General features: G+C 51.2%; 1 protein-coding gene across 1 annotated transcript; it reads left to right on the forward strand.

The window, feature by feature from the left end:
- The first annotated feature begins 707 nt into the window (after positions 1–707).
- On the forward strand, positions 708–25,397 carry CLCN7 (chloride voltage-gated channel 7). The gene is made up of 25 exons (XM_077274263.1): positions 708–1,041; positions 5,595–5,666; positions 6,547–6,618; positions 6,820–6,885; positions 7,034–7,166; positions 8,050–8,159; positions 8,239–8,319; positions 8,593–8,655; positions 8,731–8,814; positions 8,978–9,071; positions 9,618–9,682; positions 10,739–10,855; positions 14,011–14,065; positions 14,144–14,204; positions 14,984–15,122; positions 15,370–15,463; positions 15,642–15,814; positions 16,311–16,362; positions 18,514–18,641; positions 18,923–19,008; positions 21,143–21,275; positions 21,557–21,616; positions 21,916–22,092; positions 22,166–22,246; positions 23,533–25,397. The coding sequence occupies exons 1-25, from the start codon at positions 850–852 to the stop codon at positions 23,617–23,619; spliced, it is 2,475 nt and encodes an 824-aa protein (XP_077130378.1). The 5' UTR covers positions 708–849; the 3' UTR covers positions 23,620–25,397.
- Positions 25,398–27,837: the final 2,440 nt, after the last annotated feature.

A 27,837-nucleotide genomic window follows, 5' to 3' on the forward strand; every position in this document is an offset into this window, starting at 1 on the left:
AACAGAAAGAATACTATGACGCAGAGTATGAAGAATAATACTATGCACGATCCTCTGTGACTGACTGTGTGTGTACATCGCCTCTGCTATCGCGATACGACTCCGATACTCACACACAACAGCGACCGGAGCAAGGAGACCGCTGCCTCACTCACTACTTCTGCACCTGAGGTAAAGCGAAGGCTGAGCTCTGATTGGTTACACAGGAATGATAGCTGAGCTTTGATTGGTTGCACAGGAATGATAGCTGACGTCTGATTGGTTGCACAGGAATGATAGCTGACGTCTGATTGGTTGCTCTGACAGCGTCAGTTACACTATAGGACACTTGTGTCTCTTAAAGGGGTCCTCTGGGAAAACAAGCTGTGGCTTAGTGACAGGACGGGTGATAACTGATGGGGGCCCTGAGCTCCCCGGTGTGGATGTAGCGGTGGTGCCGGCCATCCGTTATGTGACTGGCGGACTCGTCTGAGCCCCGCGCTCGGCTTCTTCCACTCACACGGACATTTGCCGCCCTCGGACTCAGTGCCGGTGCCCGCGGCCCCACGTTATCAACCAAGGAGGAAACTTGTAAAGACGGAATTAATCCTTTGAGGCGACGCTGAGGGTTGTTTTTTTTTTTTATCAGGACCAAACCAATGAATTTTCTAGTGGACTCGGCTCGTTAGTCGCGGTTATTTTTGCAGCCTTTTGATTGGACAGCGCCATCACGTGGAAAGTTCCACATTACAGCTCCTCAGCTGCTCAGGAAAGTCCCGCAGCCGGGTTGTTATGGTTACACTGCAGGACTACATTACCCGTCATGCCCCGGGAGCGCGTCCCTGCTCTGACCCCGCCGCGGCGCCGTAGATGGGCAGTCACATGACCGTAGGCTCTCCCGAGGCTCCGTCTGTCACATGCACAAACAGCGAGCGGAGCGGCCGCCGCACAGGACGGAGCAGCATGGCCAATGTGGCCAACAGGGTGTCATGGTCCGGCCGGGAGCAGCCGGAGGAGGCCGGGGAGAGCACGCCGCTGCTGAACGGAGCCGGCAACCGGCAGGTGCGGAGGGATACGGGGAGCTCTACAGGGGGCTATGGGGGGGTCACGGGGGCTCTGTAGGGAAGACACGGGGGCTCTGTAGGGGGGACACCGGGGTATTCTGCTGGGGAAGACACGGGGGGCTCTGCTGGGGAAGACACGGGGGCTCTGCTGGGGAAGACACGGGGGGCTCTGTAGGGGGGACACCGGGGTATTCTGCTGGGGAAGACATGGGGGGCTCTGCAGGGGAAGACACGGGGGCTCTGTAGGGGGGACACCGGGGTATTCTGCTGGGGAAGACACGGGGGGCTGTGCAGGGGAAGACACGGGGGGCTGTGCAGGGGAAGACACGGGGGGCTGTGCAGGGGAAGACACGGGGGGCTGTGCAGGGGAAGACACGGGGGGCTCTGCAGGGGAAGACACGGGGGGCTCTGCAGGGGAAGACACGGGGGCTCTGCAGGGGAAGACACGGGGGCTCTGCAGGGGAAGACACGGGGGCTCTGTAGGGGAAGACACGGGGGGCTCTGTAGGGGAAGACACGGGGGGCTCTGCTGGGGAAGACACGGGGGGCTCTGTAGGGGGGACACCGGGGTATTCTGCTGGGGAAGACACGGGGGGCTCTGCTGGGGAAGACACGGGGGGCTCTGTAGGGGGGACACCGGGGTATTCTGCTGGGGAAGACATGGGGGGCTCTGCAGGGGAAGACACGGGGCTCTGTAGGGGGGACACCGGGGTATTCTGCTGGGGAAGACACGGGGGGCTCTGCTGGGGAAGACACGGGGGCTCTGTAGGGGGGACACCGGGGTATTCTGCTGGGGAAGACACGGGGGCTCTGCAGGGGAAGACACGGGGGCTCTGCTGGGGAAGACACGGGGGCATTCTGCTGGGGAAGACACGGGGGCTCTGCTGGGGAAGACACGGGGGCTCTGTAGGGGAAGACACGGGGGCTCTGTAGGGGAAGACACGGGGGCTCTGTAGGGGAAGACACGGGGGCTCTGTAGGGGAAGACACGGGGGCTCTGTAGGGGAAGACACGGGGCTCTGTAGGGGAAGACACGGGGGGCTCTGTAGGGGGGACACGCGTATTCTGCAGGGGAAGACGCGGGGGGCTCTGTAGGGGGGGACACGCGTATTCTGCAGGGGAAGACACGCGTATTCTGCAGGGGAAGACACGAGGGCTCTGCAGGGGAAGACACGGGGGCTCTGCAGGGGAAGACACGGGGGCTCTGCAGGGGAAGACACGGGGGCTCTGCAGGGGAAGACACGGGGGCTCTGCAGGGGAAGACACGGGGGCTCTGCAGGGGAAGACACGGGGGCTCTGCAGGGGAAGACACGGGGGCTCTGCAGGGGAAGACACGGGGGCTCTGCAGGGGAAGACACGGGGGCTCTGCAGGGGAAGACACGGGGGTATTCTGCAGGGGAAGACACGGGGGTATTCTGCAGGTGGGTGCTTTGTTTTGGGGTTCTGCTCTTGGGAGGGCAGTGGTGGAGGTTCAGCAGGGCAGTCGTTTCTTCTGGGGTCCCTGTGGACAGCTGTTTTTTTTGGGGGGGAGGATGTCTGATTTCCTTGACTCTTGATCTGCATCTTGTGTAATAATACTGGGGGAGGGGGGCACTTACTTTCTGTGTGGTATTTACACAGGGATTGCTCGTAGCTTGTATCACACTGTTGCCCTTTAAGCCGGGGAGGTGAACCTAAGAGGATTACATTTAATGGATCTCAATAAAAAGGAGATCTTGTCTGAGCCATCTCTTATTCTTCACCCATTTAGGAACTACAGCTCCCAGCATGCTCTTCTATAGATAGTCGGGTCCCCTGTATATTCATGACATTAGGGCTTATTTCAGACCATGTTTTGCAGCAGATGTTTTGGCTCTCTAGGGATGAAAGAGTTAAATTCTGTGCAGATGTCAGCATGCTGGGAATTGTAGTTCTGCAGCATCTGTACATGCTATTCCATCCGGTGTCGTAAGAGCTTTCGTGATGGGGTCCCAAGTGAAGTATCCGCTTTCAGGCCTCTCTGTTCCTTGTACACGTTGTGGAGTTTCACAATAGATCCTGTGGTCTGACACTAAGGAACCCGAAAAATCCAGAATGAGGTAAAACCAGTGGAAACCACACAGAGCACAAATCCCGTACTGCAGCTCCCGGGGGAGTCCTGTACTGATCCTGAGAAACTCCTGCATATACTCCAGAGCTGCCTTCACTATTCTGCTGGTGCAGTCACTGTGTACATACATTACTGATCCTGAGTTACATCCTGTATTATACCCCAGAGCTGCACTCACTATTCTGCTGGTGCAGTCACTGTGTACATACATTACATTACTGATCCTGAGTTACATCCTGTATTATACTCCAGAGCTGCACTCACTATTCTGCTGGTGCAGTCACTGTGTACATACATTACTGATCCTGAGTTACATCCTGTATTATACCCCAGAGCTGCGCTCACTATTCTGCTGGTGCAGTCACTGTGTACATACATTACATTACTGATCCTGAGTTACATCCTGTATTATACCCCAGAGCTGCACTCACTATTCTGCTGGTGCAGTCACTGTGTACATACATTACATTACTGATCCTGAGTTACATCCTGTATTATACTCCAGAGCTGCACTCACTATTCTGCTGGTGCAGTCACTGTGTACATACATTACATTACTGATCCTGATTTACATCCTGTATTATACCCCAGAGCTGCACTCACTATTCTGCTGGTGCAGTCACTGTGTACATACATTACATTACTGATCCTGAGTTACCTCCTGTGTTATACTCCAGAGCTGCACTCACTATCCTGCTGGTGCAGTCACTGTGTACATACATTACATTACTGATCCTGACTCAGGATCAGTAATGTAATGTATGTACACAGTGACTGCACCAGCAGAATAGTGAGTGCAGCCCTGGGATATAATACAGGATGTAACTCAGGATCAGTAATGTAATGTATGTACACAGTGACTGCACCAGCAGAATAGTGAGTGCAGCCCTGGGGTATAATACAGGAGGTAACTCAGGATCAGTAATGTAATGTATGTACACAGTGACTGCACCAGCAGAATAGTGAGTGCAGCTCTGGGGTATAATACAGGATGTAACTCAGGATCAGTAATGTAATGTATGTTCACAGTGACTGCACCAGCAGAATAGTGAGTGCAGCTCTGGGGTATAATACAGGATGTAACTCAGGATTCCTGAGTTACATCCTGTATTATACCCCAGAGCTGCACTCACTATTCTGCTGGTGCAGTCACTGTGAACATACATTACATTACTGATCCTGAGTTACATCCTGTATTATACCCCAGAGCTGCACTCACTATTCTGCTGGTGCAGTCACTGTGTACATACATTACATTACTGATCCTGAGTTACATCCTGTATTATACTCCAGAGCTGCACTCACTATTCTGCTGGTGCAGTCACTGTGTACATACATTACATTACTGATCCTGAGTTACCTCCTGTATTATACCCCAGAGCTGCACTCACTATTCTGCTGGTGCAGTCACTGTGTACATACATTACATTACTGATCCTGAGTTATACCCCAGAGCTGCACTCGCTGTTCTGCTGGTCTGTGTGCGGTCACTCTCTGCCTCTCCTCCCCACATCGGACATTCTGCACGTTGCTGACTCTGTATGTGACACATGGTATAATGCCGCCATCCACACGTCGCTGCAGTCCTGTCTCATACACGGTCACAGTCTCCTCTGTGACTCATCTGGCTGATAACAGAGAGTAATAGATCACATTGTAGCAGGGTGGTGTATGTGGAGGGCAGGGGCTCGGCTCTGGCCATTAGTATGTGCCCCCCTTCCTCGCCACGCTGATTTCATACATAACAGGCGAGCGGCGTCTCATTTCCCGCGTGGACACTGAGCCGCCATTCACAGCACAAACTGCCGTGTAATGCGCTAAACCCAGGATACATTCATCAACAGAAGTGTCAGCACCGAGAGATGGCTGATCACAGAGAGCAATAGCTGGGCTCACCTGTATTACAGTAACCACCTCTTACCAGTCTGTGGTGGCTGATAACAGAGAGCCGTAGACCACATCCGCCTGTCAGTCTGTCTCCACTGATGGATGACAGCCGTCATTATTCTGCATTCACCTGTCCTGCACTCAGTCTTCAGTGGCTGATAACAGGGAGCAATAGCTGTGAAGCGGGTGAGCGAGCGACGTGACTAGCGAGATGTTTGTGGTGTAAACACAGCGATGATCGGAGCGATTATCTCGGCTGCCGCTGATATAACAGGTCTGCGGCCTCCGGGCAGTCGGCCATGAGGACGGAGATTATACTAATCAGCCCTGATCGCGAGGGCAGGGGTTACCGCACCGCCCCTTTAATAAGTCATTTTACAGCTTTTAAATAGCATTGTTCCTTTTCATGGCAAAACCTCAAATTCTGCTTCCTGCTCCGAACCCTTCCTCTTTCTAATCTGTCTCCGGTCATCCATTTAAAGGGGAAGTTCACTTGTATCAGGGCGGGGTAACTGGTAATTAGCCCCTCCCCTTTCATATATTCATAATTAATAGATAATTTTTTCCCCCTTTTTAGTTTCCTGGTTCTGTTTTCTTCCGCTTCGGGCAGCTGAGCACCGTGGACCTCGGCGACGAGAACCGCGAGCTGGTAAGGGGTTAATCTATACACATCCAGAGCTGAGATTATAGTTCTGCAGCCTTCGTATTAGGCCACGTTCACACTATCAGTATTTGGTCAGAGTTTTACATCCGTATCTGTCCAAGACCAGGAAAAGTATGATAGGAACGCGTCACCACGGCTGTATTATCACCACTGCTGGATCTGGCCGCCGCAGGTTGCCTCTGGCCGCCGCAGGTCGCCTCTGGCCGCCGCAGGTCGCCTCTGCCCTCCCGGCCTCCGCAGGTCGCCTCTGCCCTCCCGGCCTCCGCAGGGTGCCTCTGCCCTCCCGGCCTCCGCAGGGTGCCTCTGCCCTCCCGGCCTCCGCAGGGTGCCTCTGCCCTCCCGGCCTCCGCAGGGTGCCTCTGCCCTCCCGGCCTCCGCAGGGTGCCTCTGCCCTCCCGGCCTCCGCAGGGTGCCTCTGCCCTCCCGGCCTCCGCAGGGTGCCTCTGCCCTCCCGGCCTCCGCAGGGTGCCTCTGCCCTCCCGTCCTCCGCAGGGTGCCTCTGCCCGCCCGTCCTCCGCAGGGTGCCTCTGCCCGCCCGTCCTCCGCAGGGTGCCTCTGCCCGCCCGTCCTCCGCAGGGTGCCTCTGCCCGCCCGGCCGCCGCAGGTCGCCTCTGCCCGCCCGGCCGCCGCAGGTCGCCTCTGCCCGCCCGGCCGCCGCAGGTCGCCTCTGCAGGTCGCCTCTGCCCGCCCGGTCGCCTCTGCCCGCCCGGCCTCCGCAGGTCGCCTCTGCCCGCCCGGCCTCCGCAGGTCGCCTCTGCCCGCCCGGCCTCCGCAGGTCGCCTCTGCCCGCCCGGCCGCCGCAGGTCGCCTCTGCCCGCCCATCACTGCCATTATACTGAATTTTCTGTTTTTGCTTGTTTTACAGGAAACAGAGCTCTCATCTCCGGTCGTTAAGGAAATCCCGCACAACGAGAACCTCCTCTCCCTGAAATATGAGGTGACCCCCAATGTTGGGTGTTGTAGTTGTCTCTGAACCTTCATCAGTCGCTTAGGAAACTGCACAAATGACAATTCCTTAGTGTGTAAATCCTCAGCTCCCAGGATGCGACTCCCAGCGCATTCCTACTGATGGTTACCACCATTAATGAGTGTGCAGTCAGCTGAGGTGTCGTTTCAGTGTGTCACTCCTCTCTTGCAGAGCCTGGATTATGACAACAGTGAGAACCAGCTGTTTATGGAGGAGGAGCGCAGGATCAATCACGCCGTGAGTATAACCCCCAACATTAACTATTGGCATGGGGTTGTTAACGTATTTGTGTACTGCAACTCCCAGCATGCCGTGAAGGCAGCTGCAGAGGTGTGTGGCTGATAACTGCAGACAATAGCGGTTCAGTGACCGATGTCTCTGGCAGGCGTTCCGCACCGTGGAGGTGACGCGCTGGGCGATCTGCGGGATGATCGGGATCCTCACCGGACTCATCGCTTGTTTCATTGACATCATGGTGGAGCAGCTGGCGGACGTGAAGTACCAGGTCATCAAGAGCAGTATCCTCCCCCGGGGGGCCGCCAGAGCGGTGTAAAGGGGGGCCATAGCAACCAGTATGGTCTCTTTGCACCTTACTCCTGAAACGCTCTGTGCCGCTGTGCTTCCCGCCCCCTGGCGCCCTCTGTGCTCCCCCGCCCCCTGGCGCCCTCTGTGCTCCCCCGCCCCCTGGCGCCCTCTGTGCTCCCCCGGACCCCTGACGCCCTCTGTGCTCCCCCGGACCCCTGACGCCCTCTGTGCTCCCCCGGACCCCTGACGCCCTCTGTGCTCCCCCGGACCCCTGACGCCCTCTGTGCTCCCCCGGACCCCTGACGCCCTCTGTGCTCCCCCGGACCCCTGACGCCCTCTGTGCTCCCCCGGACCCCTGACGCCCTCTGTGCTCCCCCGGACCCCTGACGCCCTCTGTGCTCCCCCGGACCCCTGACGCCCTCTGTGCTCCCCCGGACCCCTGACGCCCTCTGTGCTCCCCCGGACCCCTGACGCCCTCTGTGCTCCCCCGGACCCCTGACGCCCTCTGTGCTCCCCCGGACCCCTGACGCCCTCTGTGCTCCCCCGGACCCCTGACGCCCTCTGTGCTCCCCCGGACCCCTGACGCCCTCTGTGCTCCCCCGGACCCCTGGCGCCCTCTGTGCTCCCCCGGACCCCTGGCGCCCTCTGTGCTCCCCCGGACCCCTGGCGCCCTCTGTGCTCCCCTGGCGCCCTCTGTGCTCCCCCGGACCCCTGACGCCCTCTGTGCTCCCCCGGACCCCTGACGCCCTCTGTGCTCCCCCGGACCCCTGACGCCCTCTGTGCTCCCCCGGACCCCTGGCGCCCTCTGTGCTCCCCCGGACCCCTGGCGCCCTCTGTTCTTTTTGTTGTATTCTTTCCCTTAACCCTTCTCATCAGATATTGATAAGTTCACGGAGAAGGGCGGCCTGTCGTTCTCGCTGCTGCTCTGGGCGACGCTGAACGCGGCCATCGTCCTGGTGGGCTCCCTGATTGTCGCCTTCATAGAGGTAAATCTGACGGAGGGGCTTTCTTATAACGGACGCCATCGGGGGGCTCTCGCCTGATATTTTGGGTTCTTCCTTCCAGCCAGTCGCGGCTGGCAGCGGGATCCCACAAATCAAGTGTTTCCTGAACGGGGTGAAGATCCCCCACGTGGTGCGACTCAAGGTAAGGAACGAGAACAAGGTCTCCCAAATAGTCTTCTATCCCAGTCACATCCAAAGCTGCAGTCGAGACTTCACAATCCTTCCAGCTGTCTTCTGGCGGTTACTTTCTGTTGTCACCGGCTGCAGAGCGTTGTCAGGTTTTTTTAGGGACACAATCCAGAGGCTCTGGCAATTGAGATGCAGCTTTGGTTGTGATTGGAGAGGAAGCAACGTTACTGCATAGAGCTGTGCGAAACCCCGCACCGGACTGTGTGTGACGTCTGTCTGTCCGCAGACCCTGGTGGTGAAGGTGTGCGGGGTCATCCTGTCCGTAGTCGGAGGACTCGCAGTCGGGAAGGTCGGTGACGTCTTTCCTTATCCTTTGTTGTTGCAGCGCGCTACGTGTAGTAAAGTCTCATCATTCTGTATTTAGGAAGGGCCCATGATTCACTCCGGGGCCGTGGTCGCAGCCGGCATCTCTCAGGGAAGGTCGACCTCTCTGAAGAAGGATTTCAAGGTCAGTGATGTTATGTAAGATCCTGCGGGGGGCGACACTGAGCATGACAGAGGAACGCTGGTCCTCTCCCACTGTGTCATACGCTCTGTATACAGGGAGCTCCCCCTAGTGGTGGCTACAGAGTTTCTTTCCTCGCCTCTTCTCATCTGTTTTCTCTCCTCAGATCTTTGAATACTTTCGCAGAGATACAGAGAAGAGAGACTTTGTTTCTGCAGGAGCGGCGGCCGGAGTCTCCGCAGCGTTCGGGGCCCCCGTGGGTACGGTCTCTTTATCCAGAACCAGAAATAAATGTCAGGATGGCGCAGTGCTGACGGGGTGTAACGTCCCCTCCTGGGGGGTTCCCATCTGACAGCTGCTGCTTCGTTTTAGTATCCGGCCATCTTTATATCTGTACAGTTATAATTACCGGAGCCGTTGCCATTTGTGGCCTTTTTATGCCCCTTTTCCTGCTATATTTGGTCTACTGCAGTCTTCAGACTTGCTGGGAATTGTAGTGTCACAACAGCTGGTAAGCCACTGCCTGCAGAGCTCACGCCTGAAGGATTTGTCAGCGACGACTCTGTAATCTGCGGATCAGTGTGGGCCGACACTGCAGATATTTTTCTACAGTCGCATCATGTGGTGTCCTGTAGTCACAGCTAGAGCTGCGGCGCTGCGGAGCATGAAGTTACTCTCTTATTACTGCAGCAGAGCGTGCGTGTAAAGCCTTGCAGGAAACCAGCAGGATTTAAGCTGCAGCTCTGGATTTGACTGGAGTAGAAGAGCGGTGGTCACCTGTACTGATTATGGGGGTCTCTCCGCAGGCGGGGTGCTCTTCAGCTTGGAGGAAGGAGCTTCTTTCTGGAACCAGCTGCTCACCTGGAGAATAGTGAGTACAGGTGTAGAATAAGGCCGGGGCTGCATGCTGGGAGTTGTAGTCTCACATCAGCTGCTGAGCCGCAAGTTGTGGACCTCTGCTGAGGTCGGGTGCCATGACGTGCTGTGCCCACAGGGGGCGTTGTCCCTGTCACATCTAGTCCTGGAGGCAGAGGACCGGTGGAGGGTGAAGGGTCACAAGGACGGGCTGACGCCGCTTATCTCACATCAGATGCTGCGGGCTGACGTCGCTTGTCTCACATCACACGCTGTGGGCTGACGCAGCTGGTCTCACATCACACGCTGCGGACTGACGCCGCTGGTCTCACATCACACGCTGCGGACTGACGCCGCTGGTCTCACATCACACGCTGCGGACTGACGCCGCTGGTCTCACATCACACGCTGCGGACTGACGCCGCTGGTCTCACATCACACGCTGCGGACTGACGCCGCTGGTCTCACATCACACGCTGCGGACTGACGCCGCTGGTCTCACATCACACGCTGCGGGCTGACGCCTCTGGTCTCACATCACATGCTGCGGACTGACGCCGCTGGTCTCACATCACACGCTGCGGACTGACGCCGCTGGTCTCACATCACACGCTGCGGACTGACGCCGCTGGTCTCACATCACACGCTGCGGGCTGACGCCTCTGGTCTCACATCACACGCTGCGGACTGACGCCGCTGGTCTCACATCACACGCTGCGGACTGACGCCGCTGGTCTCACATCACACGTTGCGGACTGACGCCGCTGGTCTCACATCACACACTGCGGGATGGTGCCGCTGGTCTCACATCACACGCTGCGGACTGACGCCGCTGGTCTCACATCACACACTGTGGACTGACGCCGCTGGTCTCACATCACACACTGCGGGCTGACGCCGCTAATATCACATCACACGCTGCGGGCTGAACGCAGCTCTGGAGGCGACGGGTAGAAGGATGGTGGTCATTGTGGAAGGACGGTGCCCGCAGCTCTGGGGGTGACTAGGGGTTCAGGATGTGGTGTCCAGTAGATGTTTTGCATCTCACCGATTTTCTGCTGTCCTCCCCCAGTTCTTCGCCTCCATGATCTCCACCTTCACCCTGAACTTCGTCTTGAGCTTCTACAACCACAAGCCGGGCGACCTGTCCAACCCCGGCCTGATCAACTTCGGGAGGTTCGACACCGACGTGAGTATCATCTGCCTGTGTGTCCTCTAGAAGGACGACCGCCTGCTGGGAGGGTTGATCGTAGGGGCTGCCTCCTGCTGGGGGGGATGTCCGTTGGCGCTGCCTCCTGCTGGGGGGTGTTGTTTGTAGGCGCTGCCTCCTGCTGGGGGGGTTGTTTGTAGATGCTGCCTCCTGTTGGGGGGGTTGTTTGTAGGCGCTGCCTCCTGCTGGGGGGGTTGTTTGTAGGCGCTGCCTCCTGCTGGGGGGGTTGTTTGTAGGCGCTGCCTCCTGCTGGGGGGGTTGTTTGTAGGCGCTGCCTCCTGCTGGGGGGGTTGTTTATAGGCGCTGCCTCCTGCTGGGGGGATGTTTGTAGGTGCTGCCTCCTGCTGGGGGGGATGTTTGTAGGCGCTGCCTCCTGCTTTGGGGGGGTTGATTGTAGGCGCTGCCTCCTGCTTGGGGGGATGTTTGTAGGCGCTGCCTCCTGCTTTGGGGGGGTTGATTGTAGGCGCTGCCTCCTGCTGTGGGGGTGTTGCTTGTAGGCGCTGCCTCCTGCTTTGGGGGGGTTGATTGTAGGCGCTGCCTCCTGCTGGGGGGGTTGTTTGTAGACGCTGCCTCCTGCTGGGGGGGTTGTTTGTAGGCGCTGCCTCCTGCTGGGGGGGTTGCTTGTAGGCGCTGCCTCCTGCTGTGGGGGTGTTGTTTGTAGACGCTGCCTCCTGCTGGGGGGTGTTGCTTGTAGACGCTGCCTCCTGCTGGGGGGGTTGTTTGTAGGTGCTGCCTCCTGCTGTGGGGGTGTTGCTTGTAGGCGCTGCCTCCTGCTTTGGGGGGGTTGATTGTAGGCGCTGCCTCCTGCTGGGGGGGTTGTTTGTAGGTGCTGCCTCCTGCTGGGGGGGTTGCTTGTAGGCGCTGCCTCCTGCTGTGGGGGTGTTGTTTGTAGGCGCTACCTCCTGCTGTGGGGGTGTTGTTTGTAGGCGCTGCCTCCTGCTGTGGGGGTGTTGTTTGTAGGTGCTGCCTCCTGCTGTGGGGGTGTTGTTTGTAGGCGCTGCCTCCTGCTGGGGGGGTTGTTTGTAGGTGCTGCCTCCTGCTGGGGGGGTTGCTTGTAGGCTCTGCCTCCTGCTGGGGGGGTTGTTTGTAGGCGCTGCCTCCTGCTGGGGGGGTTGCTTGTAGGTGCTGCCTCCTGCTGGGGGGGTTGTTTGTAGGCTCTGCCTCCTGCTGGGGGGGTTGTTTGTAGGCGCTGCCTCCTGCTGGGGGGGTTGCTTGTAGGTGCTGCCTCCTGCTGGGGGGGTTGCTTGTAGGCTCTGCCTCCTGCTGGGGGGGTTGTTTGTAGGCTCTGCCTCCTGCTGGGGGGGTTGTTTGTAGGCGCTGCATCCTGCTGTGGGGGTTGCTTGTAGGTGCTGCCTCCTGATGGGGGGCTGCACAGCAGCAAGTTGTAGATGACCAGGTTATACATTCATCCCCTATACTGTGGGTTTGGGTGATGGATTTATTTAGAGGGACAACCCCTTTAAGAACCCCCGTCTTCACACACTGCTCCTCGCCTGTCCTTCCTCTTTCTGAGGACCCTTCCTGGAAATTCATCTTCTCTGAGCAAAATATTCCTTTCCTCTAAGTCACAGTCACGTCCGTCTGCCGGAGCCGAGATGTGCAGCCCTCGTATCATGGACTGAGCTCACTATATAGATGTGACTCATTGTAACAGACCCTCAGCTGTGCGAGGAGGACTGGCACAATCTTCAGTCTGTATAAGAGGAGATCTTTATAGATCAGTTCCTCGCCATTTTGTATATTGGAAAGTTGCAGAATTTATTATTATACAACATGGTCGATTGAGAACCTAGAAAACGTCACAATGTGGGGGATAAGAAGGGTCTGTGGTGTTAGAAAGTGTAAGACACACGTCCCATTGTTCTCCTCACAACAAGGCCTCGGTTATCCCCTACATGTGACCCATCGCGTGTTCACATTACACGGACGCTGCCCCCTCCGCACAACACGTCCTCTGAGAATATATATATATATATATGTAAGAAAGCGGCTCACAAGGGAACCTCGTGGTCTAATGGCCGAAATCCACACCCTCAGGGGTCCTGACGATAAAACAACCCGACCACTGAATAATCATTGCCAGTATGTTTCCTTCCCGAGTGTCCTGTACTAATGTCCCCAGACTCAACTCAGATCAGTAATCTCCTTACTGATTAGTTATATAATCATGTCACACCCTGATATAACTACTATAATACTGCCCCTATGTACAAGAATATAACTGCTATAATACCGCTCCTATGTACAAGAATATAACTACTATAATACTGCCCCCTATGTACAAGAATATAACTACTATAATACTGCCACTATGTACAAGAATATAACTACTATAATACTGCCCCTATGTACAAGACTATAACTACTATAATACTGCCCCTATGTACAAGAATATAACTACTATAATACTGCCCCTATGTACAAGAACATAACTACTATAATACTGCCCCTATGTACAAGAATATAACTACTATAATACTGCCCCTATGTACAAGAATATAACTACTATAATACTGCCCCTATGTACAAGAATATAACTACTATAATACTGCCCCTATGTACAAGAATATAACTACTATAATACTGCCCCCTATGTACAAGAATATAACTACTATAATACTGCTCCTATGTACAAGAATATAACTACTATAATACTGCTCCTATGTACAAGAATATAACTACTATAATACTGCTCCTATGTACAAGAATATAACTACTATAATACCGCTCCTATGTACAAGAATATAACTACTATAATACTGCTCCTATGTACAGGAATATAACTACTATAATACTGCCCTTATATACAAGAATATAACTACTATAATACTGCCCTTATATACAAGAATATAACTACTATAATACTGCTCCTATGTACAAGAATATAACTACTATAATACTGCCCTTATATACAAGAATATAACTACTATAATACTGCCCTTATATACAAGAATATAACTACTATAATACTGCCCCTATGTACAAGAATATAACTACTATAATACTGCCCCTATGTACAAGAATATAACTACTATAATACTGCGCCCTATGTACAAGAATATAACTACTATAATACTGCTCCTATATACAAGAATATAACTACTATAATTCTGCCCTCTTTGGTTGTTTTGCAGGAGAACAGTTACAAGTATTTTGAGCTTCCGATCTTTATCCTGATGGGAGCGGTAGGTGAGTGTGGTGGCGGTGATAGTCATAGTGTTATGTGCGGTATGATATCATTGTGACTTGCTGTGTGCTCTCTGACAGGCGGGATGCTGGGGGCGCTGTTTAACGCCCTGAATAACTGGCTGACCATGTTCAGGATCAGGTAATGTGACATTTTCGTCGCTTTCACAGAGCCGGGGTTGAGTTTCGGGAAGTGATGTTTTGTCGGTAGTGTTCATCCTGAGCCCTCTGGTTCATGAGCAGAGTAGTAAGTGGAGAGGAGATTGCAGGACGCCGGGTGATGCCCTCTAGTGGTCGCTGTAGTATTGGTTTTGTCTCGGCACCTGCTTTTTGCATTTATCCCCCACAGAGGGGGCCACATCCGCGGCCGGTGATATTTAATCCGTTTCTTCCTCACAAACCTCATTTTTTTTTAATTAACTTTAGAAATGGAAAATTGAAGACGTCTTAGGAAATAATTAATAACGTTTCTCTGAGACGGCGGCAACTGTCTGGCGGCGTCCTGTGATCGCAAATTCACATGTGTGGACCCTCCAGTCCAGAATATCGGGGGGCGGGCAGAGGGCTGATGTTTAACCCCGTGTTTAGATTTTTCATGGAAAAAGCTCCTGGTTGTGTCCTATCACTGACCAATAGCGGCCCATCCCTTTAACACCTTTAAGGATGGTATAGGCAGCAGGATCTATGGGCTTAACAGCAGTGATCAGACCAAGTTCCAGTCGCTGCTGTTATAGGCAGGTGCTGACCCGCGCTGCCGCCCCGACCCATCGCCGCGCCGCCGCCCCGACCCATCGCCGCGCCGCCGCCCCTGCCCATCGCTGCGCAGCCGCCCCCGACCCGCTCTGTGACGGATATGTCCATCATGGCACATCAAAGGGTTAAAGATTGTATGGGTTTGTATAACGGCCTCCATCTTTTCAGGTATCTGCACCGGCGCGGCCTGCAGGTGATAGAAGCCATGTTGGTCGCCGCCGTGACGGCCACCGTGTCCTTCGTTATGATCTATTGGTCCTCGGACTGTCAGCCGCTGCGGCAGAGCGCCGGAGACTACAACCTACAGGTAATCTCAAGCTGCTCCTTGTTGCCTCCACTCACATCCAAAGCTGCAATCTGATTTCTGCTCAGACCTCCAGGTCCGCCATGCTTTCCTCCGTGTGACCTAACTTCTTAGCTGGGGGCCGAGCAGCGAGAGTCTGAAAATCTTCGGCTGCAACTGGAGAACATTGCATGAATTTAATTTTCTTGACCGTCGGGATTGCAAAAGTATTCACCCCCCTAATGCTGCGCTTGTATCTCCACCTGTTTAGCTCTTCTGTGCCGATGGAGAGTACAACGCTATGGCATCTGCCTTCTTTACTACGCCAGAAAGCAGCGTGCGAAGGCTTTTCCATGAGCCTGCCGGTGAGTGTAGTGTCCGCACACAAGAGCCTGCGGCCCCCCGACCTTCCTCTCTCCTCGGACCCTCTTACTTTTTGTTAGTGTTGTTAGTTTTTGCTATAAGTTGTCATTATCTGGAGAAGTGGTCGCTGCGATCTGATCGCCTCGGTTTGCCCCCCATACTGTCCCTTCCTCTCCGCAGGTTCCTTTAACCCGCAGACCCTGGGACTGTTCACCCTCCTCTACTTCATCCTGGCATGCTGGACCTACGGCCTGACCGTCTCCGCCGGGGTCTTCATCCCGTCCCTCCTCTTGGGGGCCGCCTGGGGCCGACTCTTTGGGATCCTCCTAACCAACATCTCCAATGAGTCCATTGTAAGTGTCTGCATCCCCTTCCCCCCCCTGCCGGTATGGCCGCCCTCGCCCCCCTCCTGCTGGTATGGCCGCCCTCGCCCCCGTCCTGCTGGTATGGCCGCCCTCGCCCCCTCCTGCCGCTATGGCCGCCCTCGCCCCCCTCCTGCCAGTATGGCCACCCTCGCCCCCCTCCTGCCGGTATGGCCGCCCTCGATTCTTCCCTGCAGGTATGGCCGTTCTCGAACCCCCCTGCTGGTATGGGCACCCTTGATCCTCCTCTGCCAGTATGACCGCCCTCGCCCCTCCCCCCCCCCCCCCCCGCCAGTATGGCCAACCTCGCCCCCCCCCCTCTGCCAGTGTGACCATACCCCCCCTGCCGGTATGGCCGACCTCGCAAGCCCCCCTTCCTTCCTTTGCCGGTATGGCCGCCCATGCCAACCGCCCCCCGCCCCCCCCCCCTCCCCGCCGGTATGGCCGCCCTCTGCCTCTAATCCTCCTTGTCTCTTGTCTTGTGCAGTCGTGGGCCGATCCTGGGAAGTATGCGCTGATGGGGGCAGCGGCTCAGCTCGGTGAGTGTTTCAGCAGACGCAGGAAGCCGCCGCCGCTGCTCGTCCTGCTGGAATTCCTGCATTTATTAATCTCTTATGTGACGGCTGATTGTTTAGACAGATGTTTAGCCGCCTGACTGCAAAACTACAACTCCTAACATGCTCACATGCTTTTAGGACATGCTGGGACTTATAGTTAAATAGCTTGCAGTGTTACATCCCCAAATATAAGAACTGGGTCATTATATTGGGGTTAAATTTATGCAGCCACCACTAGGGGGAGTTGACTACATGCAGATTTATACAGCCACCACTAGGGGGCGCTCACTACATACAGATTTATATGCTCTCCACTAGGGGGAGCTCACTACATATGGATTTATACAGCCACCACTAGGGGGAGCTCACTACATACAGATTTATACAGCTACCACTAGGGGGAGCTCACTACATACAGATTTATACAGCCACCACTAGGGGGCGCTCATTACATACAGATTTATATGCTCTCCACTAGGGGGAGCTCACTACATATGGATTTATACAGCCACCACTAGGGGGAGCTCACTACATACAGATTTATACAGCCACCACTAGGGGGAGCTCACTACACATAGATTATACAGCCACCACTAGGGGGCGCTCACTACATACAGATTTATACAGCCACCACTAGAGGGAGCTCACTACACATAGATTATACAGCCACCACTAGGGGGCGCTCACTACATACAGATTTATACAGCCACCACTAGAGGGAGCTCACTACACATAGATTATACAGCCACCACTAGGAGGAGCTCACTACATACAGATTTATACAGTCACCACTACGGGGAGCTCACTACATACAGATTTATACAGCCACCACTAGGGGGAGCTCACTACATACAGATTTATACAGCCACCACTAGGAGGAGCTCACTACATACAGATTTATACAGCCACCACTAGGGGGAGCTCACTACACATAGATTATACAGCCACCACTAGGGGGCGCTCACTACATACAGATTTATACAGCCACCACTAGAGGGAGCTCACTACACATAGATTATACAGCCACCACTAGGGGGAGCTCACTACATACAGATTTATACAGCCACCACTAGGAGGAGCTCACTACATACAGATTTATACAGCCACCACTAGGGGGAGCTCACTACACATAGATTATACAGCCACCACTAGGGGGCGCTCACTACATACAGATTTATACAGCCACCACTAGAGGGAGCTCACTACACATAGATTATACAGCCACCACTAGAGGGAGCTCACTACATACAGATTTATACAGCCACCACTAGAGGGAGCTCACTACACATAGATTATACAGCCACCACTAGGGGGAGCTCACTACACATAGATTATACAGCCACCACTAGGAGGAGCTCACTACATACAGATTTATACAGTCACCACTACGGGGAGCTCACTACATACAGATTTATACAGCCATCACTAGGATGAGCTCACTACATACAGATTTATACAGCCACCACTAGGGGGAGCTCACTACATACAGATTTATACAGCCACCACTAGGAGGAGCTCACTACATACAGATTTATACAGTCACCACTAGGGAGAGCTCACTACATACAGATTTATACAGCCACCACTAGGAGGAGCTCACTACATACAGATTTATACAGTCACCACTAGGGAGAGCTCACTACATACAGATTTATACAGTCACCACTAGGGAGAGCTCACTACATACAGATTTATACAGCCACCACTAGGAGGAGCTCACTACATACAGATTTATACAGCCACCACTAGGAGGAGCTCACTACATACAGATTTATACAGCCACCACTAGGAGGAGCTCACTACATACAGATTTATACAGCCACCACTAGGGGGAGCTCACTACATACAGATTTATACAGTCACCACTAGGGGGAGCTCACTACATACAGATTTATACAGCCACCACTAAGAGGAGCTCACTACATACAGATTTATACAGTCACCACTAGGGGGAGCTCACTACATACAGATTTATACAGCCACCACTAGGGGGAGCTCATTTTGGATATCTGGCGCAGATATTTCAGACACTGGGGACATATTGGTGAGTAGTGACGTCACAGTGCTTCCCTGCTACCCTTCCACCCCCCCGGTGTGTGTTTGCCCTAATATCCCGTGTTCCCCGGGTTACAGGCGGGATTGTCAGGATGACGCTCAGCCTCACCGTCATCATGGTAGAAGCCACTGGAAATGTCACCTATGGTTTCCCGATCATGCTCGTCCTCATCACGGCAAAGATGGTCGGAGACCTGTTTATTGAGGTCAGTAATGTAATTCCTCTACAGCGCCACCATGGGAGAAATGAGGCATTACACAATGGGTGACCATGTAATGCGTATATACAGTATATGTCGAGTCCTCCGGACAGGCAGGGGGCGCTCTTTTATCAAGTAGTTAAGTACTTTGTGTTTTTTTGTTTTGTTTTGTTTTTGTAAGCCAGATAATACTTTCTTCCCCCCCCCCCCAAGATCTCTGCTTTCTGTCAGTGAATGGAGCTCGGAGACGTCAGGTGTTTTCATGGCTTTCCCTTTGTGCGATCCAGGGCCTGTACGATCTTCACATCAAGCTGCAGAGTGTCCCGTTCCTGCACTGGGAGGCCCCCGTCACCTCGCACTCCCTGGCGGCCAGGTCAGTCGCCTCCGATTCTGGTCTTTATAAGTTGCTGTACATCCGTCATATGCGTGTACCCGGCATTACTATGGGAGGCACAGCGCCATCCAGACAGTGTGGCCACCACCAGTACTGCAGCCCATTCCATGACATAAGCTTATGGGCGGAGATCTGTAGTACCGGGCATGGCCACAATCCTGTGGATGTCACCGTGTCCGCGTCTTGTCGGTGGCGTGTGCCCCTTTTAACCCCTTTCTGACCTCAGACGGGATAGTACGTCCGAGGTCAGATCCCCCCCTCTTTGATGCGGGCTCCGGCGGTGAGCCCGCATCAAAACCGGGACATGACAGCTGTTTTGAACAGCTGACATGTGCCCGCAATAGCGGCGGGTGAAATCGCGATTCACCCGCCGCTATTAACTAGTTAAATGCCGCTGTCAAACGCAGACAGCGGCATTTAACCTGCACCTCCGGCCGGGCGGCCGGAAATGACGGCATCGCCGACCCCCGTCACATGATCGGGGGTCAGCGATGCTTCTGCAGAGTAACCATAGAGGTCCTTGAGACCTCTATGGTTACTGATGCCGGCCTGCTGTGAGCGCCATCCTGTGGTCGGCGCTCACAGCACACCTGCATTTCTACTGGGTAGCAGTGATCTGATGATTGCTCCTATGTAGCAGAGGCGACCGTGCTGTGCCAGATTCTAGCCTCCTATGGAAGCTATTGAAGCATGGCAAAAGTAAAAAAAAAAAAAAAGTTAAAAAAAAGAAAAAAATTAAAAAAAAATCAAACCTACACATATTTGGTATCGCCGTGTTCAGAATCGCCCGATCTATCAATTAAAAAAAAGCATTAACCTGATCGCTAAACGGCGTAGCGAGAAAAAAATTCAAAACGCCAGAATTACGTTTTTTTTGTCGCAGCGACATTGCATTAACATGTAATAACGGGCGATCAAAAGAACGTATCTGCACCAAAATGGTATCATTAAAAACGTCAGCTCGGGCCGCAAAAAATAAGCTCTCACCTGACCCCAGACCATGAAAAATGGAGACGCTACGGGTATCGGAATATGGCGCAATATTTATTTATTTATTTATTTATTTATTTATTTTTTAGCAAAGTTTGGAATTTTTTTTTTTACCACTTGGATAAAACATAACCTAGTCATGTTTGGTGTCTATGAACTCGTAATGACCTGGAGAATCATAATATCTGGTCAGTTTTAGCATTTAATGAACCTAGCAAAAAAGCCAAACAAAAAACCAGTGTGGGATTGCACTTTTTTTGCAATTTCACCGCACTTGGAATTTTTTTCCCGTTTTCTAGTACACGACATGCTAAAACCAATGATGTCGTTCAAAAGTACAACTTGTTTCGCAAAAAAATAAGCCCTTACATGGCCAAATTGATGGAAAAATAAAAAAGTTATGGCTCTGGGAAGGAGGGGAGCGAAAAACGAACACGGAAAAACGGAAAATCCCACGGTCATGAAGGGGTTAAGCATGACCTCGCGTTACTTTAGATTCTGATAACTTCCTATGATCTAGAACCGTTCCGCGCATTTCACGCCGCCATTAATAGTGATCCGCGGATTTTCTATGGTCGGGTTATCTGGAAATCCACAACCTTGAAATATCTGATATTTCCAACCATGAAGAGAGTAAAAGGAAGGAGCAGCTAAACTGCCAGATGGGAGGAGTAGTTATACATAGTGAAAAATCGCCCGGTCATGACGTGGTTAAATAAATCCACTGGGATCTGTGAGGTCCTGGCATCCCTCTCGTCTCTCCTGTTAGTAGAAGGGGTGAATGTATTCATAAGGGAATTGAGGCTGGGCTGCAATACCGAACACAGCCTATGGAGTGAGGGGGCGCTGTTTCTGGAAGGAGCCGTTTTTCCGTAGCCTACCCCCTTTAGGACCTTAGCTCGCCCCCTTTAGGACCTTAGCTCACCCCCTTTAGGACCCTGTGGCCACATCTGTTCTCTGGGTAGTAAGTGAAGCCCATGAGCTGTGTACAGATTTTTGGGGGCTCTGCTGCCACCTGGTGGTACTTTTATGTCTTTACAGCTTTTTATTTTTATTTTTTATAATTATTATTATAATTATTATTTCAAATTCCTAAAATGTTGTTTTTCCGCCCCGATATCAGAGAAGTGATGAGTACGCCGGTCACGTGTCTGCGCAGGAGGGAGAAGGTCGGCCTCATCGTGGAGGTTCTGAGCCAAACCACATCCAACCACAATGGCTTTCCTGTGGTGGAGAACAGCGGGAATACTGGTCAGGTGAGCAAATGTGCGTCGTGTCCCCCACCTCATATCATCTGGTACCCTACAGGCCGGAGGCGAAAGTGCAACAAGTGACCCCAAAATCAGACTACAAAGTCTGCATGGGAGCTGCATACAGAAAACGGGGGGACATTTTTAATCTAGACAATTTGCTAAATTGCTTCGTTAATTTTTTGTTTATTTTAGATGCAATAAACAGCAAATTGCAGAAGTTTTCACACCCTTTAAATAAAATTTTGTGTTAGAATGGAACATAATTTTTATTTTTTTACTGACAGGCTCCGCGATTATGCGGATTAATCCTGAGGTCCCAGCTGATCGTCCTCCTGAAACACAAGGTGCGGCCCTCTGGACGACTAACCTGCAAATTTGAATGAAGGGGTGGGGCTTAATTTTGTGGGCGTGTTTAATAAAGTTTTGGGGGTGACCTCTACTCCGTCTCCCTGTGAAGATGACTATAGTGACATCTGGTGGCTGACAAGAAAATTGCAGCACGTAAAAAAAAAAAAAAAATGTATAATTTTGTTCCTAGTACAGTTTCTCTTTTCAGGGGTTCAGCGTGCAGCGGTAATTTGATAGTCTGGGGTTCAGCGTCGCTCATGGATGGGTCAGGACCTTTTGTTTGTGGTTTATTTAGGTCTTCGTTGAGCGAGAAAATCTAAGTCTCATCCAGCGGCGCTTGAAGTTGAAAGATTTCCGGGACGCGTATCCCCGCTTCCCCCCCATCCAGTCCATACACGTGTCTCAGGACGAGTGCGACTGTCTGATGGACCTGACGGAGTTCATGAACCCCACCCCGTACACAGTGCCCCAGGTACGGCGTTCAGGCCCGGCATCTGCCCGTGATGTCAGAATCGGGGTGATGATCTTACACTTGTGATTTACAGGAGGCCTCGTTGCCGCGGGTCTTCAAACTATTCCGAGCGCTCGGCCTCCGGCACCTGGTGGTGGTGGATGATCGCAATCGGGTGAGTCCCCCAGATGTCGCCCTGCTGTAGGCGGCTTCATTAGCCCTGGTCTCCCCCGCCTGCTGCTCTGATTATCTACCCGCCGTTGGGGCCCTACCTTCATGCTCTCTACCCATTGCCTGTTACATCATCTCTCCTTTTTCTTCCTTCTTCCTGCTCATTTCTCCTGCGTTTCGCCTCAGCTGCTTTCTCCTTGGCTTCTGCTTTTTGTCTTTTGATCTGGGTGACCCTTCCTTTGCACGTCATATTTTGCCTGAGCTCTCACCCCCACATGTTCGCTGCTTTTTGTCGGTTTGCTTCCCAGGTGAATTTCTTTTGTGCTTCCATCCTACTTGTCTTTTCCTTTTCACCTTCATCCGTACACGCTTTGCAGGTTGTTTCACCACGTTCTCGCTGTGTTTCGCCTGCGCTCCTGTCCCACGTGTCTTTTGCCTTTCAGTCTTCCTTTCCTATCTTACATGTTGTTTCATCCTTACACGTTCTCTTTGTTTCGCCTGTGCTTCCTTCTCACTTGTCTTTTCCTTTTCACCTTCGTCCTTCCCTTACTTTTACCCATTTTGCTCCCTGTGTTTCACCTACGCTGACACCGTCATGTTTCGCCTGTGCTTCCATCCCACTTTTCTTATCCTGTTTACCTTCATCCTTCCCCTTCTCTTTTGTCCATATTACACCCTGTGTTTCACCCTTACGCGTGACCTTCACGTTCTCGCCGTGTTTCGCCTGTGCTTCCTTCTCATTTGTCTTTTCCTTTTCACCTTCATCCTTGCACGCTTTGCAGGTTGTTTCACCATGTTCTCGTTGTGTTTCGCCTGTGCTTTCTTCTCACTTGTCTTTTCACCTTCGTCCTTCCCCTACTGTTACCCATTTTGCGCCGTGTTTCACCTACGCTGACACCATCATGTTTTGCCTGTGCTTCCATCCCACTTGTCTTTTCCTATTCACCTTCATCCTTCCCCTTCTCTTTTGTCCATATTACACCGTGTTTCACTCTTACGTGTGACCGTTACGTTCTCGCCGTGTTTCGCCTGTGCTTCCATCCCACATGTCTTTAGCTTTTCACCTTCATCCTTCCCCCTACTCTTTTGTCCATATTGCACCCTGTGTTTCACCGTTACGCTGACACCGTCACGTTCTCGCCGTGTTTCGCCTGTGCTTCCTTCTCACGTGTCATTTGCTTTTCACCATTTTCCTTTACCATCTTACATGTTGTGTTTCACCCATACTCGACCATGTTCCTGCTGCGTTTCGCCCTTCTCAGCTGTGCTCTGTTTCCCGTTTTTTCGCAGGTCGTGGGTCTGGTCACCAGAAAAGATCTCGCTCGCTATCGTATTGGGAAGAACGGGCTGGAGGAGCTGAGCCTGGCGCAGACGTGATGCCGCCCAGCGCCACCATTTTCTGTTCTTCTCCTTTTCTTGAAGCGGACACTTAGCGGGTCTGAGAACTTTCCGCACTGCCAGGACCTGACTGTACCGGAGGCGACCTCCACTGCCGGAAGTGAACACACGAGCGGCCTCTCACCTCCATCCACCAACCGGCCGCGAAGTGTACACAGGAAACCACTATTGTACTTGGCTCCGACACAAGCTCACCATCCCGCCAATGTTACCTGCACACGTCCTTGTTGTATTGTGCTCCAGTCACATCCAAAGCTGCATCAGAATGCCTTCTCTCCATGCGTGCAGTGAATCATCAGTGCTCCTCGAGCTGGTCAGCAGAGCACTGCACAGAATTATGAGCGCAGCTCTGGATGAGATTGGAGCATAGCATGACTTAAACCAAATGGATTTATACTGCGAAACGATGGACTTCCCTCGAGCTGTGGCCTCCAAGCTGTCGCTAAACTACGACTCCTAACATGCAAGCAGTCACGACCTGCTGGGAGTAGTAGTTTACGATCAGCTGTAGGTCGTCGTATCCATGATAATTGCTCATTAATCCGGCAGAATTCCCAGGAATGCAGCAGTCTTATCAACCCGTGCACAGAAAATGGACAATATCTCTTTAAAAATGGGGGGGGGGGGATTGTTCTTATGTCAAAACATTACAAAATGTAAACAAAAAAAGTATATTTCGCACAGCGGAGCCTCCAGATTCAGTTTTAATTCATTTTTATTTACTACAAGGCCTGTAGGGGGCGACTTTTTGCTTTCAGGTTTGATAGAATCGGTCAGGAGCAGCGCAAAATATGCATTGAACGGCCTTAAGAGAGCTGAGCATCATGGGAGAAGGTGTAGCGGTACAAAGCGGGGGGGGGGGGCGGAGCTATGTCTGGCGCCACTTTTGTGTTTCTTTATTTTATTCCTTTAGTTTAATTCTGCAATTATTAGATGTTGGGTGTATGTGACCAAGAAAGGCAAAAATATATATATATATAATTTTATTTTATTTTTTTCAAATTTTTAGTACACACTTTTTTTATATATATTTTCCCCCCCAGTTTTTCGACTTAAATAATGGGTTGCACTATTATATTGATATGGTGTTGTAGGGCGGGTTGAGGATGGCTTGGAGCACACTTGGTTCTTCAAGTATTGTAACCCCTATAAACTAAACTATTAGGTGTGAAAAAAAAAAAATGTATTTACAGCTTGCGGAACTTCCTAAAATCTTCAGTTCTGCCCGAAGAAAATCTCTGCTGCTCCTCCAGGGCTGGTTACAGTGGTAGAACCCTTATTGACCAATCAGCTTCCAATATGTTGCCCCGCCCCTGAGGATTTTCTTTTGCAGTCAGTTTCTAGATTCCAGTACTTTGTTTATTCTGATCTTCTGACCCAAGTTAGGCATTGTTTTTTTTTTTTTTGTTTGTTTTTTTTCTTTTAATGAATCCTAGTTGATTTTGATTATTTCTACACTCCTCTTGATTCAGCATATGGCACCGGCTCCTGGACCACCAGCAGGGACCTGACAAACGTTTTCACTAAGTGACTACTTGCTATAAAAGCCAAATATTGCAATGTTTTTGACAGGGTTTTTTTTTTTTTTTTTTTATTATTAATTTGACCAAGACCCCATTGGTGTGCGAGCGTGGATGGAAGGACGAGTCTGTGCGGATGCTTATATGATCGTCGTCCAGCTTTCAACATTGATTTCTTTTATCGGATTCTGTTCTAGAATGTGCTGCTGTTTCAATAAACCGTTTAGTTTACCTGCGACAATTCTCTGGAGTTTGTCATTTATAGAGATGAGCGAGCACTAAAATGCTCGTTGCGATTAACGAGTATAATGGGAGTCAATGGGAAAGCCGAGCTTTTTTCCAGCAGTGCTGCAGAGCTTCCGGCTGATATGATAGTGGCGGCTGGGGACCGAGTACTGAGGGACCAAATTTCTACACCTGTAGCAGGACAATTTTTTATTTTATTTTTTTTTTACACAAAGCAGGTTCTACAGTTTATATCACAATTTATTTTTTTGACAAAAATATTTTATGACGAGGCCAAGTGGTTTTTAAAATTTGGAACCCACAGTAATCTTACACAAAGCTTGTTAAACTGTATGGATGAACAATTGAATCCATAAAAATTTTTGGAATGTTTTTTTTTTTTTTTCTTTAGCTTTATATACCACTGTAATGTAATAAGAACCATGCTAAACTGTATGCTGTGTTGATGAATTATTGAATCCAGACAAAATTTAACACTTTTTTTTTTTTTTTTTTTTTTTAACTGTTGGAGAGTTATATAACACAGAAATTTATCACAAAGCACGTAATACTGTATGGATAAGTAATTGAATCCAGAAACATTTTTCAATGTTTTTTTTGGGAGTATTATATACTACAGAAATATATGGATAAAAATATAATCAATTTTTTTTACCCCCCCCAAATAATGTGGTCACGTGCAGCAGATATAGTTTTGGTAATGGACTGCAAAGTCCTGCATAGTAGGGTCGGCGTCAAGACCTGGTGCACCCAGGCAAGTGTTGGAGCCCTGAGCAGGTGGGGGGCCCATTCCCTGTCGGGGGCTCCGGTGTGCTACGGGGCCCGGTGCCAGCAGCCGCGAGTGGGCTCCACCCTCTTGCTCAGGACCCCGGTACTTCAAATACTTGCCTCTCCCTGTTCCTCCATAGCTACGGCATCTTCTGCATCTTGTGACTCCGTGACATTTCAGGTCAGAGGGCGCGATGACATCACTACTGTGCGCTCTCTGCTCTGAACAGTCACAGTGAAGAAAGCCGGAAGACGACGCTGAGGAGTCCGGAGCAGAGCAGCAGCCAGCGAGTACTGGTGAGTTTCATTTTTTTTTGTTAATGTTTGGAGCATTATATGGGGCCCATTATTCTCCATGGGGCTCATTTTACTGTGTGGAGCAATATATGGGGATCATTATACTGTATGGAGCATTATATGGGGTTTATTATTCTATATGGAGCAATATATGGGGATTATACTGTATGGAGCATTATATGGGACCCATTATTCTGTATGGGCCTCATTATACTGTATGGAGCAATATGTGGGGCCCAATATTCTGTTTGGAGCAATATCTGGGGATCATTATACTGTATGAAGCATTATATGGGGCTCATTATTCTATATGGAGCAATATATAGGGATTATTTGACTGTATAGTGCAATATATGGGGCTCATTGTACCGTATGGAGCATTATATGGTGCTCATACTGTATGGTGCAATATATGGGGCTCATACTGTATGGTGCAATATATGGGGCTCATACTGTACGGAGCACTATATGGGGCTCATTATACTTTATGGAGCAGTATATGGGGCTCATACAGTATGGAGCAGTATATGGGGCTCATACAGTGGGGCAATATATGGGGCTCATTCTATATGAAGCAATATGAGTATTATACTGAATAAAGCAATATATGGGGCTCATACTGTATAGAGCAATATATGGGGCTCATTATACTGTATGGAGCAATATATGGGGATTATTATACTCTATGGAGCAATATAAAAATAAAACCATAAAAAATACACAGATTTGGTATCACTCAGTTCAGAAACGTCCAATCTACCAAAATCTAAAGTAAAGTAATCCGATCGGTAAACCACATTAGAAGAAAAAAAAATCAAAACCCCGAATTAGGGTTTTTTTGGTCGCTGCAACATTGCAATAAAAGATGATCAAAACATTGTATCTACCTAAAAAATGGTATCTATAAAAACATAAAAAATAAGCCCGCCCCAGATCCCGAAAAATGAGAATGTTACAGGATTTGGAAAATGGCTACAAAAGTGAATTTTTGGGTGGGCCAAATTTCTGAATTTCCCCCCCCCCCCCCCCCCCACACTTAAATAATGAAAAAAACCTCAAATGTTTGGTGTCTGCGCACTTGTAACCTGCAGAACCATATTAGCAGGTCAGTTTTGCCATATAGTGAACATGGTAAATAAAAAAAGGAAAAAAAAAACAAAAGCCATTGTGGAATTGCACTTTTTTTTTTCTCCTGTTTTCCAGTACAGTATGTTTCAGAATAAATGGTGTCGTGCAAAAGTACAACTCCTCCCGCAAAAAAGAAGCCCTCATACAGCTATATGGCTGGAAGACTTCAAAAGTTTTCGCTCTTGGAAGACGAGGAGGAAAAAAGCTATATATAATTTTTCTTTTTTAATGAAAGTGA

The sequence above is a fragment of the Ranitomeya variabilis genome, chromosome 7, assembly GCF_051348905.1.
Source record: "Ranitomeya variabilis isolate aRanVar5 chromosome 7, aRanVar5.hap1, whole genome shotgun sequence".
Classification (NCBI taxonomy): Eukaryota; Metazoa; Chordata; class Amphibia; order Anura; family Dendrobatidae; genus Ranitomeya; species Ranitomeya variabilis.

Bases quoted from the DNA above. Each gene is read 5' to 3' on its own strand.
- CLCN7 (XM_077274263.1), top strand. From the start codon at position 850: ATGGGCAGTCACATGACCGTAGGCTCTCCCGAGGCTCCGTCTGTCACA. The intron at 8,656-8,730 runs GTCGGTGACGTC...TTCTGTATTTAG, and splicing joins GAGGACTCGCAGTCGGGAAG to GAAGGGCCCATGATTCACTC. The intron at 9,683-10,738 runs GTGAGTACAGGT...GTCCTCCCCCAG, and splicing joins AGCTGCTCACCTGGAGAATA to TTCTTCGCCTCCATGATCTC.